The sequence below is a fragment of the Octopus bimaculoides genome, chromosome 1, assembly GCF_046866305.1.
Source record: "Octopus bimaculoides isolate indiv1 chromosome 1, ASM4686630v1, whole genome shotgun sequence".
Taxonomy (NCBI): Eukaryota; Metazoa; Mollusca; class Cephalopoda; order Octopoda; family Octopodidae; genus Octopus; species Octopus bimaculoides.
This window is the reverse complement of record NC_142928.1, coordinates 28,920,054-28,937,553: the sequence shown is the minus strand read 5'-3', so window position 1 is coordinate 28,937,553 and position 17,500 is coordinate 28,920,054. Positions and strand designations below refer to the sequence as shown.

Below are 17,500 nucleotides of genomic sequence, written 5' to 3'. Positions count from 1 at the left end.
AAGTCGAACTCGTTGGAATTTGAACTCAGAACATAAAGACAGACAGAATGCCGTCAAACATTTTTCCCGGTGTGCTAACGATTCTGCCAGCTCACCGCCTTTGATAATACAAATACTACTACTACTACTACTACTACTACTACTACTAATAATAATAATAATAATAATAATAATAATAATAATAATAATAACAGTAGTAGTAGTAGCTTAAAACTTTGGCACAAGGCCGGCAATTTTTCTTTGGAGAGTGTGGATGATTTGATTACATCGATCTCGGTGCTCAGCTGGTACTTATCTTATCGATCTCGAAAGGATGAAAGACGAAGTCGACTTCGGCAGAAATTGAACTCAAACCAAATGAAATGCCGCTAAGTATTTCGTCGGGCGCGGTACCGATTCTGCCAACTAGCGCCTAACAAGTGAGTCGTATTTCGTTTTTTTTTGTGTTGTCTTGAATGTCTTGAGTCCTTGTGGCTAGTAAAAAAAAAATTCGTAACAAAGCGTTTTTCGCTTTTTACTTTGTCGTGAATATCTTGGGCCCTTGTTGCCAGTAGCAGAAATCATCATCATCATCATAATCATCATCATCATCATCACCAACATCATCATTATCATCATCATTAAATATAGTTGCTGGTCAGAATTCTTAGAGTCATTTCGTCTGTCTTTACATTCTGAGTTCAAATTCTGCCGAAGTCGTCTTTTGAGATCGATAAAATAAGTACTGCATAATCCTTCTGAGGTCGATAAAATAAGTACCGGATAAGCAAAGCATTTGCTGTAATCGATAGCGCTCTCCCGCAAAATTTCAGGCGTTGTCCCTATCGTACAAAGGATTCTTAAATGTGGTTGCGGCAGTTTTCGTGTCATTGGTGGTGTTTGTAAAAGCGATGGCATATATAATTTACATTAAGGTATATTAAAAATCAGATGACTATTGTACGGTAAGAAAAGATGTTGCGCGACTTAAAAATGAAAAAGTTTCAACTGATTGACAAGGACTAGATCGAGGACGATGATAAAAGCAATAATAGCGACTATGGCAAAGACAATATATGATAACGATAGTGACGATAGCAGCATTGACGATATAACGATGATGATCACAATAATGATATTGTGGATAACGATGAAAACTACAATGATAACACAACAATAACAATGAACAAAGCGATTATTATAACGGTGATGAAACCGCGCTGATGATGATGACGACGATAAAAACGACAGTAGCAGCAGCAGCAGCTAAGGTGAGGAGTATAGCCACGGTAGCAAAACTGATAACGATGACTATAACAGCAATATCAGCAAAGATATTATGAGGATAATGACAACGATAGTAAATACAAGAACACCACCAACAAAGGTAATGACAGCTACAACGATAGCGTCGCGTTACTTTACGACAGTTCAGTCCTGATCTTATGTTTCGTATAATGAAAAGGGCTCCAGCCGTGACAATCCACTTTTGCTTGTTTATCTAGAAACGGCATTATTCAGCGTGTTTTCTAACTTAGGACCACGGAGCGTGATTTAATGCAAGGCTACTCAAAGCGGTGGTCCGTGTGGATCGGTGTCGGTTCGCAAGCCATCAGTTGCCGGTTCGCGGCGAGTTTCCGGAAAAGAACGAAACATTATAAAATGCTTGTAAAATGCTTATGTAATATTGTATCATTTACTCTTTTACTCTTTTACTCTTTTACTTGTTTCAGTCATTTGACTGCGGCCATGCTGGAGCACCGCCTTTAGTCGAGCAAATCGACCCCAGGACTTATTCTTTGTAAGTCTAGTACTTATTCTATCAGTCTCTTTTGCCGAACCGCTAGTTTACGGGGACGTAAACACACCACCATGTGTTGTCGAGCGATGTTGGGAGGACAAACACAGACACACAAACATACACACACACATACATATGTATATACATATATACGACAGTCTTCTTTCAGTTTCCACTCACAAGGCTTTGGTCGGCCCGAGGTCATTGTAGAAGACATTTGCCCAAGATGCCACGCAGTGGGACTGAACCCGGAACCATGTAGTTGGTAAGCAAGTTACTTACCACACAGTCACTCCTGCGCCTATACTTGTTTACAAAATAAATATAAGATAAAAAAAAAAATTGCCAACTTTTTATATGTATATTATAAAAAGTTGGCAGTTTTTTTTTTATCTTATATAGTAATATATATTAATATTACTAAGAAATATTACCGGTCCCTGGCACATTGCCGATACGCCACATCAGATAGTTTGAGAAGCACTGATTTAAGGGGCATATAACCGTAACATCGAGTCGATTTTGCGACCATGCCGAATAGGAATTTAATTTTTTTCTTTTTCCCTCGCATTACCGTCAGTATGTATGAGAGAGAGACGGAAAGAAGAAAGATAGGAGGAAAGTTGTACATATCTGTGTATGTTAACAGATACACACGCACAGAAGCGTAACACACGAAAGCACATACACGCGCGCGCGAACTAGGTGAGAGAAGAAAGCGAGGCAGGTATAAACAGATATACTAAAGGTAAATGTAAAGAATAAAACAAAAGAGAGATCTATAGGTATATGTGAGTGTGAAATGGAAAGAGGGAGGGAAAGAGAGAGCGCGAGAGAGAGACACATAAAGAGAGAGGGAGCGGGAGAGAGAGAGAGAGAGAGAGAGAGAGAGAGAGAGAGAGAGAGAGAGAGAGAGAGAGAGAGAGAGGCAGTAGGAAATAATAGCTAGATTGAATAGCTATGGATATTTAAAAATAGTAGAAAGATTTGGAGAGACAGTGAGGGAGAGATAAGGGTGAAAGACAGAAGTTCTGTTTGAAAGATTTGTACAGAACGAGAGGAAGTGAGAAAGAGAGAGAGTGAGAGAGCTGAAAGGGAGAGAAAAATATTAGATAAAGACTGTAAACGAAAAAGAAAAAGAAAACACATACACACACATACACATGCGCATACATACGTTTTTTTGAATGGTGTAGGTTTGACAAGAAAAAGCAGTATATTTCAACAACTACAGCGAACTTGGCGAAATACGCTTATACAGTGTGAAGAGGCATCTTATACACAAGTAGGACGTAGAAATGTAAACATGGACAACCAGAGACTCGGGGTAAACGTTTAGTTTTTAAATAATCCCACTCAGGGAGGAGATGAACAATATGGTGTGAAAAAAGAAAATAAAGATATATGCGTTGTGTGTATATGTGAGTTTATGTGTGTGTGCGTGTGTGCATGTATGTCTGTAAGACTCTTAAAGTAAAACTGTATAGATGCGTATAGCTTGTTCTAAGGTACATACTGTATAGTATTGTGTTTATATACGTAGGACTTATTAACGTATATGTGTGATTTTTGTGTTGCTTGTCTTGGATTTATTACATTTGTCTTCTGTAATTTTTTTATATCGTTTTATATTTTATTTGTTAGCTGCTTGTTTTATGCATTGTAAATCTGAAGGTAGATATGTGCGTAAATCCGAACATGTATATCTGTATATGTATACATATATACATAAATGCATATACAATATATATATATATATATATATATATATATATATATATATATATATATATATATATATGTATATGTATATATATAAAGAGAGAGAGAGAGAGAGAGAGAGAGAGAGACCGGATACGAACACACGAATGTTCGTCCAATATAGGCATGTATCTAAATGTATTCACATATGTGTGTGTGTGTGTGTGTGTGTGTGTGTGTACTGAGGGTACATCTACATATTTGTAAGTGGGTGTATAAATGCGATAAATTTATGAAGCAGAAGTTCAGAGATGTTCATAATTTGCGTGCATCTATAACAGCATATATATAAAAACGTAACTTCATAACTAGATGGTATTAACTTCGGTCCTTCCTCGCGGCAACATATCCAAATGATTTCTGATCTACCCTGGGACTAACGGATACATTATGCTTGAAAGTATGTGGAATCTCATCATAAATTTATATATATATAAACGCACACATACACACACACACACACACACATACACACACACACACACGCACACACACATGTATATTTTTATCGGGTGTGTCTTAACTATCCGCTAAATTGAACTAAAATATTGACAAGGTTTATTACGATTAACTTATGCGTATGAAAGTTGTGCTCCAACATGGTAGTAGTGCTATTAGTAAAACTAATAGAAGAAAGTAAAATTATATATATATATATATATAGATAAGGATTTACTTTTCGTAATGAGATAAAAGACCAAGGCTGTGTATAATATAGAACATTTATAAATAGAATGTCTTACAGCTGTTTCAAGGATATTTATTATATCCCTTCATCGGATATACATAATGCATAACTGCACATACACATAAATATATGGACATATGCATGTCTAGTGAGACTCGGGCGCAGACTGTAATCTTTAAGTTTATTTGTGTGCAACTTATTTTAATAGTTTGCATACAAAAGCGCATACAAATATATATATATACATGTGTATATATGTACATAGAATATGGTGAGTGTGTGTGTGTGCATCGCTCTAAATATATTTGTGTGCCTATGTTTAAGATATAGATAGATAGGCAGATAGAGAGAGAGTGAGAGAGAGAGTGAGAGAGAGAGTGAGAGAGAGATACATATTTAGTGAATGTTTAAACAAATTTTAAATCGAAATAATAAGTTAAGTATCCTGATATAGAAAGAACAAATATATTTGTAAATACAATGGATTGAATGGTGGTAGTAAAAGTGAAGTTAGAGAAATATTAAAGTGATTGAGAAGTAAGGAGTTTAAGAAAATGAGAACGTGTGAGGGTGCGTGCGCATGAGAAAGTGTGTGTGTGTGTGTGAGAGAGAGAGAGAGAGAGTGAGAGGCAGTCAGACAGACAGACAGACAGAGTGGGAGGGACATACAGAAAGTGATAAAGGGAAAATATTGGATGCAGGATTACAATGATAGAGAGATAAAACATTCATGAAAGGGAGATGGAGAGAGAGAGAGAGAGAGATGATGCAAAGAAAGATCGATAGAGGATTTGAGGGACAAAGCGATAAAATGAAGGGAGAGAAAGAAAGAGAGAGAGTGGGAGAGAGAGAGAGAGGGAGAGAGAGATTAACAGAGAGATGTAAAGATAGAGAGCGAGAGAGAGGAGAAAGAGAGTGAAGTTTACAATGATAGAGAGATAAAAAATATTGCTGAGAAAGGGTGGTGGTGGGGGATAAAGAAGAATAAAGAATGATGCGAATGGATTAGAATGATAGAGATGAAATGTTTGAGAACAGCAGCGGAAAGATAAAGAGAAGATCATTAAGAAAGAGAGGGAGAGAAAGAGAAAGAGAGAAAGAGAGAGAGAGGGAGAGAGGGAGAGAGAGAGAGAGATAGTATGGAGCCAAATGCAAAATGTGAGGGATTTGAGTGATAGGCAGATAAAAAGTTTAACAGAGAGAGAGAGATATAGATAAATAGATAGATAGAGAGAGAGGGAGAGAGGGAGAGATAGTGTGGAGCCAAATGCAAAATGTGAGGGATTTGAGTGATAGGCAGATAAAAAGTTTAACAGAGAGAGAGAGAGATAGAGAGAGAGAGAGATGGATAGAGAGAGAAAGAGAGAGAGAGAGAGAGAGAGAGAGAGAGAGAGGGAGAGAGAAGGAGAGAAATATCTAAAGGAAAAGCACATTTTGAATAGTGAACAGAATTCACCAGACTATATATTGAAATCGTATTTCTTCTTTATTTAACCCCATGTCTTGAGTTAATCACGGTTTTCTGGGGCCGAGATTATTTATTCTACACTCGAAATAGATTTCTATCTAACCACTGTTACAACTTTGTTAACTAAAAAACAACAACAACGAACTAAATCTGGCCGCCATATTGTATTTACTGAAGATCGACTGATTTTTAGGTTTTTCTTTCTATGTATTTATTTATAATTTTTGTATTTTTGTCTTTCCCATCACTTCATCACCACTCGTACACTCTCCCACACGGTATTCCCGTCCCTCAAATATTCCCTCATGGCCAAATACAATAGAAAGATCCATAAAAAAATTGTGGCTTTGTAGTTTACAAGCGGATTTGGAAGAAGAAAGCAGCCATTTTTTTTTCAATTTTTTTCATTTACTTTTTTTTAGATATTTTTTTGCTGATTTCTTTTTCTTTGTTCCTTTCCTCCTTTATAGCTCTTTCAAAGACAGAATATCGGCATGTGTTTATCAAGAGTTCGATCTGTGCTGATTATCAAACAAATGTGGAAAGCTTAATATTCAGAACATGAGGGAAACGGGGAAGAAGGAGATTGTGCTTTCTCATATTCCCCTATTCCACGTTTCGGTCTTTCTTCCTTCATTGGCCACCGAATAAAGTTGTTATCTCACTACTTATTCTCTGTCTCTGTTTGCCTTTCTGTCTCTTTCTCTCTATCTTCATATTATGTGTGTGTATATATATATATATATATATATATATATATATAAAACCACGTATCCACAACTATCTATTTAGATAGATCTATAATATTCTATCAGTCTGTCCATCTGCCGTTGAATTTCAATTGGAATTTATCCACGTTCTATTGTTTGTTATTTATCTTTTCTTATTATTTACTATTAAAAAAGATCAATACTAATGTATCTTTCTATCTATCGATGTGTGTGTGTATGTAATGTATGTTTTTAATTATCAAACCTATCTATCTATGCATAAATTGAAAGTCTACATAATGCCTTCTTTGCTTTCAAATATTTAAATTATTTATATTTGACGTCATCTAATGATTTTGGTTGAAGACTAACATCATTTGTCATCATTCGGCCAAGATTTTAGAGAGAAACCGCATCTGAATAATTTGGCTCGTTCAACTTTCAGTTGATCTTGTATTGACATTAATTCTGCTGTTTGATTTGGGGAGAAGATAATTCATCGTTTCCAAATGCGAGGCTAAATTTTAAATACGAAATACATAAACGTTTAATACACACATACACGACTGCCTGTTTGAACTCTGATGAACGAGCTTTGCTTCTCGTTTAGAAACTGGCTCTTTCGTTTTGGTAAGGAAGTAACAGTGAATAATAAAGCACATCCACATATACATACCAGCATACATACAAACATGCATACATATTTGCACACCCCTGTATATATAATTCGTATATCTATATAATATATAACATACCATACTCAAAATTATCTGAATATTATAGGGGTATGGGCAATGAAGAAAAATTCTTAGTACGCAAGAACATGTTTAGTTGCCTTAAATAGGTTATTCTATTCAGCACATTCCCTCAATCGGGGGAACAGTGAATACCGGTGCAATATTCCATTAAAGCTTTATTAAAACCCAGTGGACGGTCTTTAACACGCAAAATGCATGAACGCGCTAGCATACATGTACGGATGAATAAAAATGACTAATGTTGTTCAAACACCGTCATATTTTTATGTATAATAAACATATTCAGCATGTGTGTGTGTCTGTGTGTGTATACACGTGAATATATACATTATCATTCTCACTACATACGTTGTTTGTGTTTACACGCGTATACATACATACATATATATATATATATACATATATATATATATATATATATATATATATATATATATACATATAATGCGTTGTATATGCATATCTGTACTACACACAAGCACACACATATATCAGGTATATTTAAGGGCTATTCTTTCGCGTTTGCTTAATTCATATAGACATAGAGTCATAGCACCGACTACGTTTTGTGTACAATCTGTGCTTACATATCTTGCTGAGATAAACTAAGATCTTCCTCCTGAGATTCATAAACTTCCTTCTATTATAGATCCATAGACACACACGCACACAGAAAATACATATGTATATATAAAGAGAAAAAGTGGGAGAGAGAGAGAGTGGTACATAGATAATGCGAAGAACCTGTCAATACAGTATTTCGACTAGCTATAAACAATCTATTTCAATACATTCTTCCACATACTTTCTATATACTTTGTAAACATTCTATCTTTCCTTTCTGTACATTCAAGAATTGCCTACTCGCCAGTGCAAGCTCCACTCTGGAACATCAGAACTCGTATCTCCTTAGGACGCCGAATCTATTCCATTTTACATATATTTTTAGATAATCTCTCTCTCTCTCTCTCTCTCTCTCTCTCTCTCTCTCTCTCTCTCTCTCTCTCTCTCTGACTCTCTCTCTCTTTCTCTCTCTCTCTCTCTCTCTCTCTCTCTCTCTCTCTCTCTCTCTCTCCTTCTCTCTTCTCTGTGTGTGTGTTTGAGTACGTTATACAAATCTTTATAAGTTCCTTCACAATAAATTTCTTTTTTCCCTCTTCTTGTAAGCTGCCTACTTTGAGTTGGGGAGTAAACTATTCAAAACCATTGTCCAGATTTCTGCTAACTCAACATACCAAACGTAATGGGTTAATCTTTTCTCAGTTAATCAAATTACAATCGTTATTGGGAGGTAAAAATATGATTACGATAAATTCTACACCCGTGGCTGTGTGGTAAGAAATTTGTTTCCCAACCACATGGTTCTCGGTTCAGTGTCATTGCGTAGCACCTTGGGTAAGTGTCTTCTGTTATAACATTGCGCCGGCCAAAGCTGTGGGACTGGATTTGGCAGGCGGAAACTGAAAAAAGCCCAACCCACCACTGCTAGACAACCGGTGTTGGTTTGTTTACGTTCTCGTAACTTAGCGATTCTGCGAAATACACCATTAGAATAAGTACCAGGCTTATAAAATAAGTACTAGGTTCGATTTAATCGTCTAAACTGTTTAAGAATGTGCCTCGGCATTGCTGCAGCCCAATGATTGACACAAGTAAAAGGTAAAAGATAAAAACTGAAGTATAGGAAGTTCGATTTAGTTAAGTTTATTAAAAACTCAATATGTGCAACGAAACAGAGGAGTGAATTTAATATTTGGCAGTTTAAGGATAACTCTTGAACATGTTATGGTTTTATTAGATCTCATCAGCGAAGGATAATTTGTAACAGTTTTGCCAGACAATGACGTACTAATAGACATCCCTGCGTTTTATAATCAGAATTGAAAATTAAACTAATGACAAGATGTTAATTCTTATTTCATGACTCGTTACATTACGTGAACACCAAATTTGTTATCTGGTTTTATGTAGAACATATTCTTGCATTATTAATAAAACGAAATACAAAGTGTAAATTTGTTCCTTATAGCTGTTTGCCTCAGTCGAAATAGCGCAGAAGAGAAAAATGCTGACAAAAATATATGAAATTAATTAATCTTAAAAATATTCATAAATAATTAATAGTTCCTAATTTAAACAACAAAATCAACAATTTTTGAGGGGAAGGAGTTTACTCGACGAAATAGCCTCCGGTACTAAACAAGTAGTACAAGGTACATATTTTATCGACCTCTGCAAGGATGATAGGGTAACTTTACCTCGATAGGTAATGAAGTCAATATCTAAAAACCTGAAGATATATACAAGGCATTTTTCTTCCCCGATGTTCCAACTAATTCTACCACGACGTTGCCATAATTATTGAATAAATAAATAAAGTACTAGCGAAGTAAACAAACAAACTAGCGCGCTGTGAATACTACACGAGTGTTTGTATAAATCAATGAACTTAGTGTGATGAATGTAGAAAGATTAGATAGATAACTACGATGTCAGGAGCAAGAAATTATATCTGCTACTAATACAAGTAGTAGTAGAAGAAGCAGTGGTGGTGGCGGCAGCAGCAGCAGCAGCAGCAGCAGTAGTAGTAGTAGTAGTAGTAGTAGTAGTAGTAGTAGTAGTAGTGGTGGTGGTGGTGGTGGTGGTGGTGGTAGTAGTAGTAGTAGTAGTAGTAGTTGTAGTAGTAGTGGTGGTGGTGGTGGTGATGGTAGTAGTAGTAGCAGTGGTGGTGGTGGTGGTAGTAGTAGTAGTAGTAGTAGTAGTAGTAGTAGTAGTAGTAGTATTTTCGAAATTAGATAGAAGGCCAGCAATTATGCGAGGAAACGTTTGGTCGATTACATCGACATCAAAATGAATACTTGATATATATCCTATTTTATCGATCCTGGCGGGATAAAACAAAGGCAAAATGTTGGCCTTCGTGAAATTTGAACTCACAGCGTAAAGAACCGAAAAAGAGATACTATAAGGTGTTTTTCCCACGTTTTAATGATTCGGAGGATCCATTGCCCAAAATAAATTTTTATTCAGGCACAAGAGCAGCAATTTTGCGAATGAAGATCACTCGATTAAAATCGACCAACTTCTGCAATTGATTGGCACATTATAAACTCCAGAAGAATGAAAGTTTGCATCTGAACCATAAGTTTTAAGAACTCTACCTTAAACTCTAAGGATTCTGTTTGAGTGCTAAAATATAGTGGAAATCACAACTCTTACCCATTTTCCTTGAATTTAATAAAGAGTTGTATTTCCTTTCTTTCCATTTATAAGAAACTATTAGCACGTTGATAAGTGTTTTGTTGGGGGAACCTTGAGGATTTACATATCTATAGCGAAAATCAAGTATTAAGACTAACAAATATATGGAAATATTATATTTATATACACATATCCACACATAAGGAATCCATGTCATACAGACAGACTGAAAGACAGAGAGAGAGACAGACAGACAGAGAAAAGGTAGCAGAGAAAATAGACAAAATACATACATGTACACGTGCATAATACATAAATGGATATTTGAAAAGTAAAGCACTACAGGCCTTGTATATGCTTATATATATATGTGTGTGTGTGTGTATGTGTGTGTCTGTGTGTGTGAACACATTTGTTTTGTATGCCATGCAATTTTCTTTTCCAAAACGACAGAAATGTTGTTTTCGTTTTCGAGAAAAGTTTACAACAACTTCCGATCTCAGAAGAAGAAAACGAGAAACATATAAACAATAAAAAAAAAAATAGTAGAATAAATGTAGAAAAAAAAAGCATCTTACAGACAATGTCATTTGTCGAATACAATTAAAACAACATTTAGTTGTGTCAAACCGAAAATGGAAAGAACGAAAGAAAGGGGTAAAATTCTAGTTACAAAACGCCATTGAAATTGTTCAAACCACCACCTGCTTTTGGTCTTTTGATTTTATGTATTTTGGTTAGTGAGACTTCGCAAAATTTTGTTTGTTTTATTGCTGATATTGTTGTCGTTTTGTTGTTTTCTTTCATTTAGTTTTAGATATTCTTTTTTTAAAGAAATCTATGTTACTTTGCATGTTACCTTCCAGCAATTTCAGATAAGTTGACAGAAATGTTGAAGCGCCGAGAAATAATAATAATCTTTTCTACTATATGCACAAAAAGTGGAATTTTAGAGGCAGAGGGACAATCGATTACATCGCCCCCAGTACTCAACTGGTACTAATTTCATCGATCCCGAAAAGATGAATGGCACAGTCAACCTCGATGAAAGATGAAATATAATAATAGAACATTGTTTTGTCTCGGTATAGAAGATGGGCTACAACGAATATTCTGCTCAATACCAGAGATTTGCTTGTCAGTTGCTTCACCTTCACCAGTTGAGCATGTCCCTTAATGGCTGACGATATGTGCATCCCTGATCACCAGCAGATGTAGTAGGGGAGCATCATAGCCATGTGTTGAGAGGAATTATTTGGGGCTTGGATAATTCACCGCTGGAGACATGGGTGTTTCGTTCAACATCCTTAAAATCCCTTATTCAGGGACTTTTTGAGCGGGTTGAACTACTCGACCTGAAGAAAATTCTAACTAGGCCCCATCTGCGAGGTCATGCGCTGTTTATTTTGATATGAGATCACCATGTCGCGCACATATGGTTGTGATGCATGTGCCTGGTGTACCCTTATCAGACGGGTAGTCATGATGGGTATATTGGGCTTCGTATATTTTACCCCAGTGTCACTTTGATGGCATGCACTGCTCTCTCACTCAATAATAATAATAATGATGATGATGTTGATAATAATAATAATAATAATAATAATAATAATAATAATAATAATAATAATAATAATAATAATAATAATATAGAAAGGATTGAGGTAACTCCTCCTGAAGATATAGAGTCAAAATTAAAAGAAGAGTGCCATTTGTTATCTAGTGAACGATATTTCGACATCTCGTGTGTCTTCAACTGGTTCAAAAAATAAATTTGTCAATCTACTTCATTTTGGTTAACAAATGGCACTCTTCTTTTAATTTTGACTCTATATCTTCAGGAGGAGTTACCTCAATCCTTTCTATATTAACCAAAATGAAGTAGATTGACAAATTTATTTTTTGAACCAGTTGAAGACACACGAGATGTCGAAATATCGTTCACTAGATAACAAATGGCACTCTTCTTTTAATTTTGACTCTATATCTTCAGGAGGAGTTACCTCAATCCTTTCTATATTAACCAAAATGAAGTAGATTGACAAATTTATTTTTTGAACCAGTTGAAGACACACGAGATGTCGAAATATCGTTCACTAGATAACAAATGGCACTCTTCTTTTAATTTTAATAATAATAATAATAATAATAATAATAATAATAATAATAATAATAATAATAATAATAATCCTTTTCGTGTATTTATTTCCGGCCTTCGACAAATTTAAACTATGGTCGCTGAAATATAGTAAGCAATCACATATGGAAATAAATTCCATTGATTAAAATATTTCCCTTACGAATTTGTGGCTCTACGAGCCAACATCGAGACGGGTAACTATATTGGTGTTTAAGATGAATAACTGTCGGGTATACAAAAGAGAGTTTCAAGATCGGGGACTCCGTCGACTTGCATGGGAAAATCAACAAGTACTATTACGATTTTTTTGCGTTGGCATCCCGCTGGGTTCTTTTAAGCCAAAACTGTTGGAGCTTCACCCACTATCATTTCCGATCTGAATGACCATGATAGCAGATACTTCGTACGATTAGTTTTCAGCATTCGAGCATAACAAGCGCAGAGTATTTTGTTCGGATAACCGATTGGATCATAAATAAAGGAGGTTATACTGAATATAGTTAAGTCAAAGTACGCTTACACAATTTTCATGTCATTCCTTGAAAAGATTGCTGCTTTGTTTTGTAATCTTTACAACTTTTTCGCAACGATCCAGACGCTATATATATTTTTTCTGATCGATTTTCAACGAGATTTGCTAGTCTTCACAAACGTAAATGTAAAATAACTTTTACTATTCGTAAAAGGTACGTACTCCGTTGGAACTAAGTCACAGAATCAATGAAGATTCTTCTGATTTTGAAATACATGTCAGTCATATTTGATGTGAGAGAATTATCTCAGCAAGTTTTAAAATTACCAAATTAAGAGTAAACTAGCTGAGTAACAGGCACGTGGTACTTTTGATAGCAACTAACGTCGTCACAGTTTCGATCACACATCTTTCTTGTAACGTTTATATATGTTATTCAGTAATTTGACGGGGCATGTGTCGGTGAAATGCTCAATAACTTACATTATAATTCAATTAGTAGAAGTTTGAACCTTTAACGGAATTCTTGGGTTGAATCAGCATGACAGAATATGTGACAGGCTGGACATTTCACTTACTGTACATCCCATGCAACTATATCATTCCATGCGTTTTCTGCCGACTCAATATCACCGACAAGACTTCAGTTGAACCAAGACTATTTTTAAAACAAAAATAACAGATGTCCAACCAAGATGACAGAATGTGGGATTGGAACCGGAACCTTTTGATGGCGAAGCAATCGTTTTAACTACTCGGTCATGTCTGTATGCTTCTGCTATTTAATTATATCGAAACTGAAGGATGGCTGCTGATCTCGACAGAGATTTTGTATATGAGACAGGAAGCACAAACACACAAGTATATGTATACATATGTACACTCATGCAATCACACGAACGCCTCACGCATGAAAGTGCCAGTAGCTTTAAAGTTAATTATCGAATATGTGTGTGTTTGTGTATTTGTGTGTGCGTGTGTGCGTATGCGTTATGTATATTTGCATAATTTTTGAAACGGAAACACAAAACAAAAGCAGAAGGTAGAGGCATGATTCATTTGTCTTTGTTTATAAGACAAAACATTTGAAAAGAAAAGAAATGAAAAAGTGATAGAGAAGAAAAATAGAATGATCAACAGATAAACAAATAGATGTATAAGCAAGTATATATACACACGTCAGCGTTTGTGTGTGACATTATGTGGCAATATGACATATATGAACTCAATGGATTACCCTTAACATTTCCCCATCGTAGCATAGCATACAATAGGGCTCAATGAATACAAACAATTAAAACACACACACTCACACGTATATATCTATATCTATATCTATATATATATATATATATAGATATAGATATATATCTTTCAATATATCCTGTGGGAATTGACAAATACACCCAGAATACTTAGTACAATGGAAAAATGCTTTCCAAAATAATACACATGCAACAGCATATAAGGGAAATACACATAAAATAGAAATATCAATATTTCGTTTGTGGATTTGGTTTGCAAGATTTTTTAAGTGATTTCGTGTGTTGAAGCATATTCTGTTGTGTCTGGGGAGAGTCATTTTCTTATTGTGCCTTAAAATTTAACACTCACCGTTAAAATTTCCACTCATTTCTTATTTTTATTTTCCTAAAATTTTCGTTGCGTCTTGCAACCTTTTCAAGAGTCAAGACTATTGAAAAGGTTGCAAGACGCAACGAAAATTTTAGGAAATTAAAAATAAGAAATAGGTGGAAATTTTAAGGTGAGTGAGTTAAATTTTAAGGCACAATAAGAAAATGATTCTCCCCAGACACAACAGAAATATCAATAACAAACTGATAATAAGTTTTAATATTTATATTCGTACTTCCTTGTGTATTTTTATTCTATATATCATTGCATGTATAGAATATTACACATTCATATATATATATATATATATATATATATATATATATATATATATATATATATATATATATATATATATATATATATATATATATATATATACATATATATATATATACATATATATATATATATAAAGCGGGTGTAGAGCGGAGATAACGAAAGAAGCGGAAGAGCGAGAGATACATAAAGGAAAAGAAGAAAGTGATGAAGTATCATAGTTTAATATGTGGAAGAGAAATGTAAGAAATATGTTTCGGCGTCTCACCTGAGAAGTAGCCAAATCCACCGCCACCAATCATATCCCCGCCGTCATCCATATCCGGATGTCCTAAACCTGGTCTAAGAGCACGCATGCGTCGTGGATTTCTAAAAAAGTGCCTTCGCGCTCCGAGCGCGCTTAACTGTTTCATCCGCCTTTCTTTCGAGCGTCGGTTTTGAAACCAAACCTGCAATATAACAAAAAATATATATATACATGTTTTGTTTGCATGAGTTGTACTTTTTTTACTAGTTTCAGCGCGAGAGTTGCAGCCATGCTGGAGCACACCATCTGTGTGTGTGTGTGTGTGTGTGTATGTGTGTGTCTGTCTGTGTGTGTGTGTGTGTGTGTGTGTGTGTGTGTGCATGCGCACTTTCCTTTTTTGAGCGTCACATAATAATATTAACTGTGAGCATCCGTTGGCCTTTTGTTCGTGGTTTTTTTAATTATTTAAATTGCTTTATTCGATTTTTTGATTTCTTTTATCTATCTATATGTGTATTTGTATAGGGAAAGAAAGAGACATGAGAAGAGAGAGACAGACAGACAGAGAAAGAAAGATATATATAGAATACAAAGCTAATTTCTATTCGACGTCTCTCCTTTTGTATAGTATTTCTTGTTATTTCGGGTGTTGTTTTCTTTAGCATTCGTATTAGTGGTGTTCGTTAAACATTTATCGTAATCAGTAAAAAAATTTTATACTGAACAGCAAATAAAAAGTAAATAATAAATAAATAAATAATTAAATAAATAAATAAAAATCTTGTTTTTAAATTCTTGAAATGATCAATCTTAACTGCACATTCATCTCAAATTAGGAAACAGTAGAAGAGAAAATAATGATATGTAATTAACAGTAAGTTTTTCCTTACTCACCTTATGCAGTCTGAATTGAAACTACTACCTGAAACAAATTGCAGTTTCTTCTTTCGGCACACACACACACACACACACACACACACACACACACACAACGCATGTAAATATTTTTATATGCATGCATACATATATATATGTTCATGAATATATATATTTATATATATATATATATATATATATATATATATATATATATATATATAAGTGTGTATGGGCACTTGTGTATATATATGCATATATATATATATATATATGCACATATGTATGTATGTATATATATATATATATATATATATATATATATATATATATATATATATATGTTCAATTAGTATCTGAGGGTATCACGTATGTGTGACTAAGTGTGAGAAAATAAGCCTCCCAAAAGCCTCCAACACGACCGTTAGTGCCATAGTTTAAGCTCTTAAAGAACTGAAATGAATATGGTTTTGACACATAACCACATATATTACCAGTGAACCACAAAGATACATGCGGCAACACACACACACACACACACACACACACACACACGTGTATTTGTGCGCGTGTGCGTGTGTGTGTTCCTGCAATACACATGCTGGTACTTCATACTATATTCTACAAGGCGGGCACTTGAAGATGCGAGGCAAGAAACTGTAAACCAGAATATACCATTTGACACTTTGCGGTTTCTTTACATGGGTTTATAGTGATTTATATACATGTCTTACATGGAAAAGTGTGCAATATACTGCATATGATAACGATGTGTATGTGGCGAAATGAAGTGTGAAATGTAGTGAAATTCATACGAATGAAACTGAAGATGAATGCCTGGGGTAGACGATACCTAGGTATGTCTACTCCTTGAGAATAAACCGTAAATTTGATGCTTACAATCTTAATGTAGTGAACCAAGCTATGATTATTAATTATAATTACTTTCATAATGGGTAAAATGAAATGATTTGCTTAACTGTTGAATTCTCGTTTGGAAGGGCAAGGAAAAACAATCCTTCTGGTAGAATCTCTTAATATTCTTTTCTACTCTAGGCACAAGGCCCGAAATTTAGGGGGAGGGGCCAGTCGATTTCAGGACGCAACTGGTACTTAATTTATCGACCCCGAAAAGATGAAAGGCAAAGTCGACATCGGCGGAATTTGAACCCAGACCGTAGCGGCAGACGAAATACCGCTAAGCATTTCGCCCGGCGTGCTATTGATTCTGCCAGCTCGCCGCCTTTTTATAACGTATATCGTATCTGACGTTTGAAAGTAGGGAGGAATATCGACTACAGAAATTACGGTGGTTAGATTGACAGGAAGTAGTTAAAATAGAATATTTATACAGACTAAAATATTGGAAATGAAAATGTATTTGTATTCAAAGAAATTAGAAGACCTGAATAATATTAAAAGTCAAAGGAAACTGGTGGCATCCATCTCTGTTGGAAGATATCAATAAATAAATTATAGAAATAA

At 34.9% G+C, this 17,500-nt stretch overlaps 1 protein-coding gene and 1 long non-coding RNA gene across 11 annotated transcripts in view; one reads left to right on the top strand and one right to left on the bottom strand.

Annotated features, from left to right (window-relative positions):
- LOC106875241 (LIM/homeobox protein Lhx1-like) overlaps nt 1–17,500 on the bottom strand; it is a 376,403-nt gene that overhangs the window by 43,518 nt on the left and 315,385 nt on the right. For all 9 annotated transcript variants that reach the window (XM_089349878.1, XM_089349869.1, XM_089349888.1 and 6 more), the window contains one exon: nt 15,161–15,341. In XM_089349878.1, coding sequence (XP_089206004.1) covers nt 15,161–15,341 — 181 coding nt within the window. The remainder of the gene's footprint in view (nt 1–15,160; nt 15,342–17,500) is intronic.
- The window catches only part of LOC128247087 (uncharacterized), a 29,477-nt gene that overhangs the window by 402 nt on the left and 11,575 nt on the right, over nt 1–17,500 (top strand). The window contains exons 1-2 of one of the 2 annotated variants that reach the window (XR_008263512.2): nt 1–3,107; nt 6,168–6,368. The exon at nt 1–3,107 is cut by the window's left edge and continues 402 nt beyond it. This is a non-coding gene — a long non-coding RNA (uncharacterized LOC128247087). Of the gene's footprint in view, nt 3,108–6,167; nt 6,369–17,500 lie in introns of those variants that run through there. The other variant, XR_016241277.1, reaches the window with a different exon arrangement.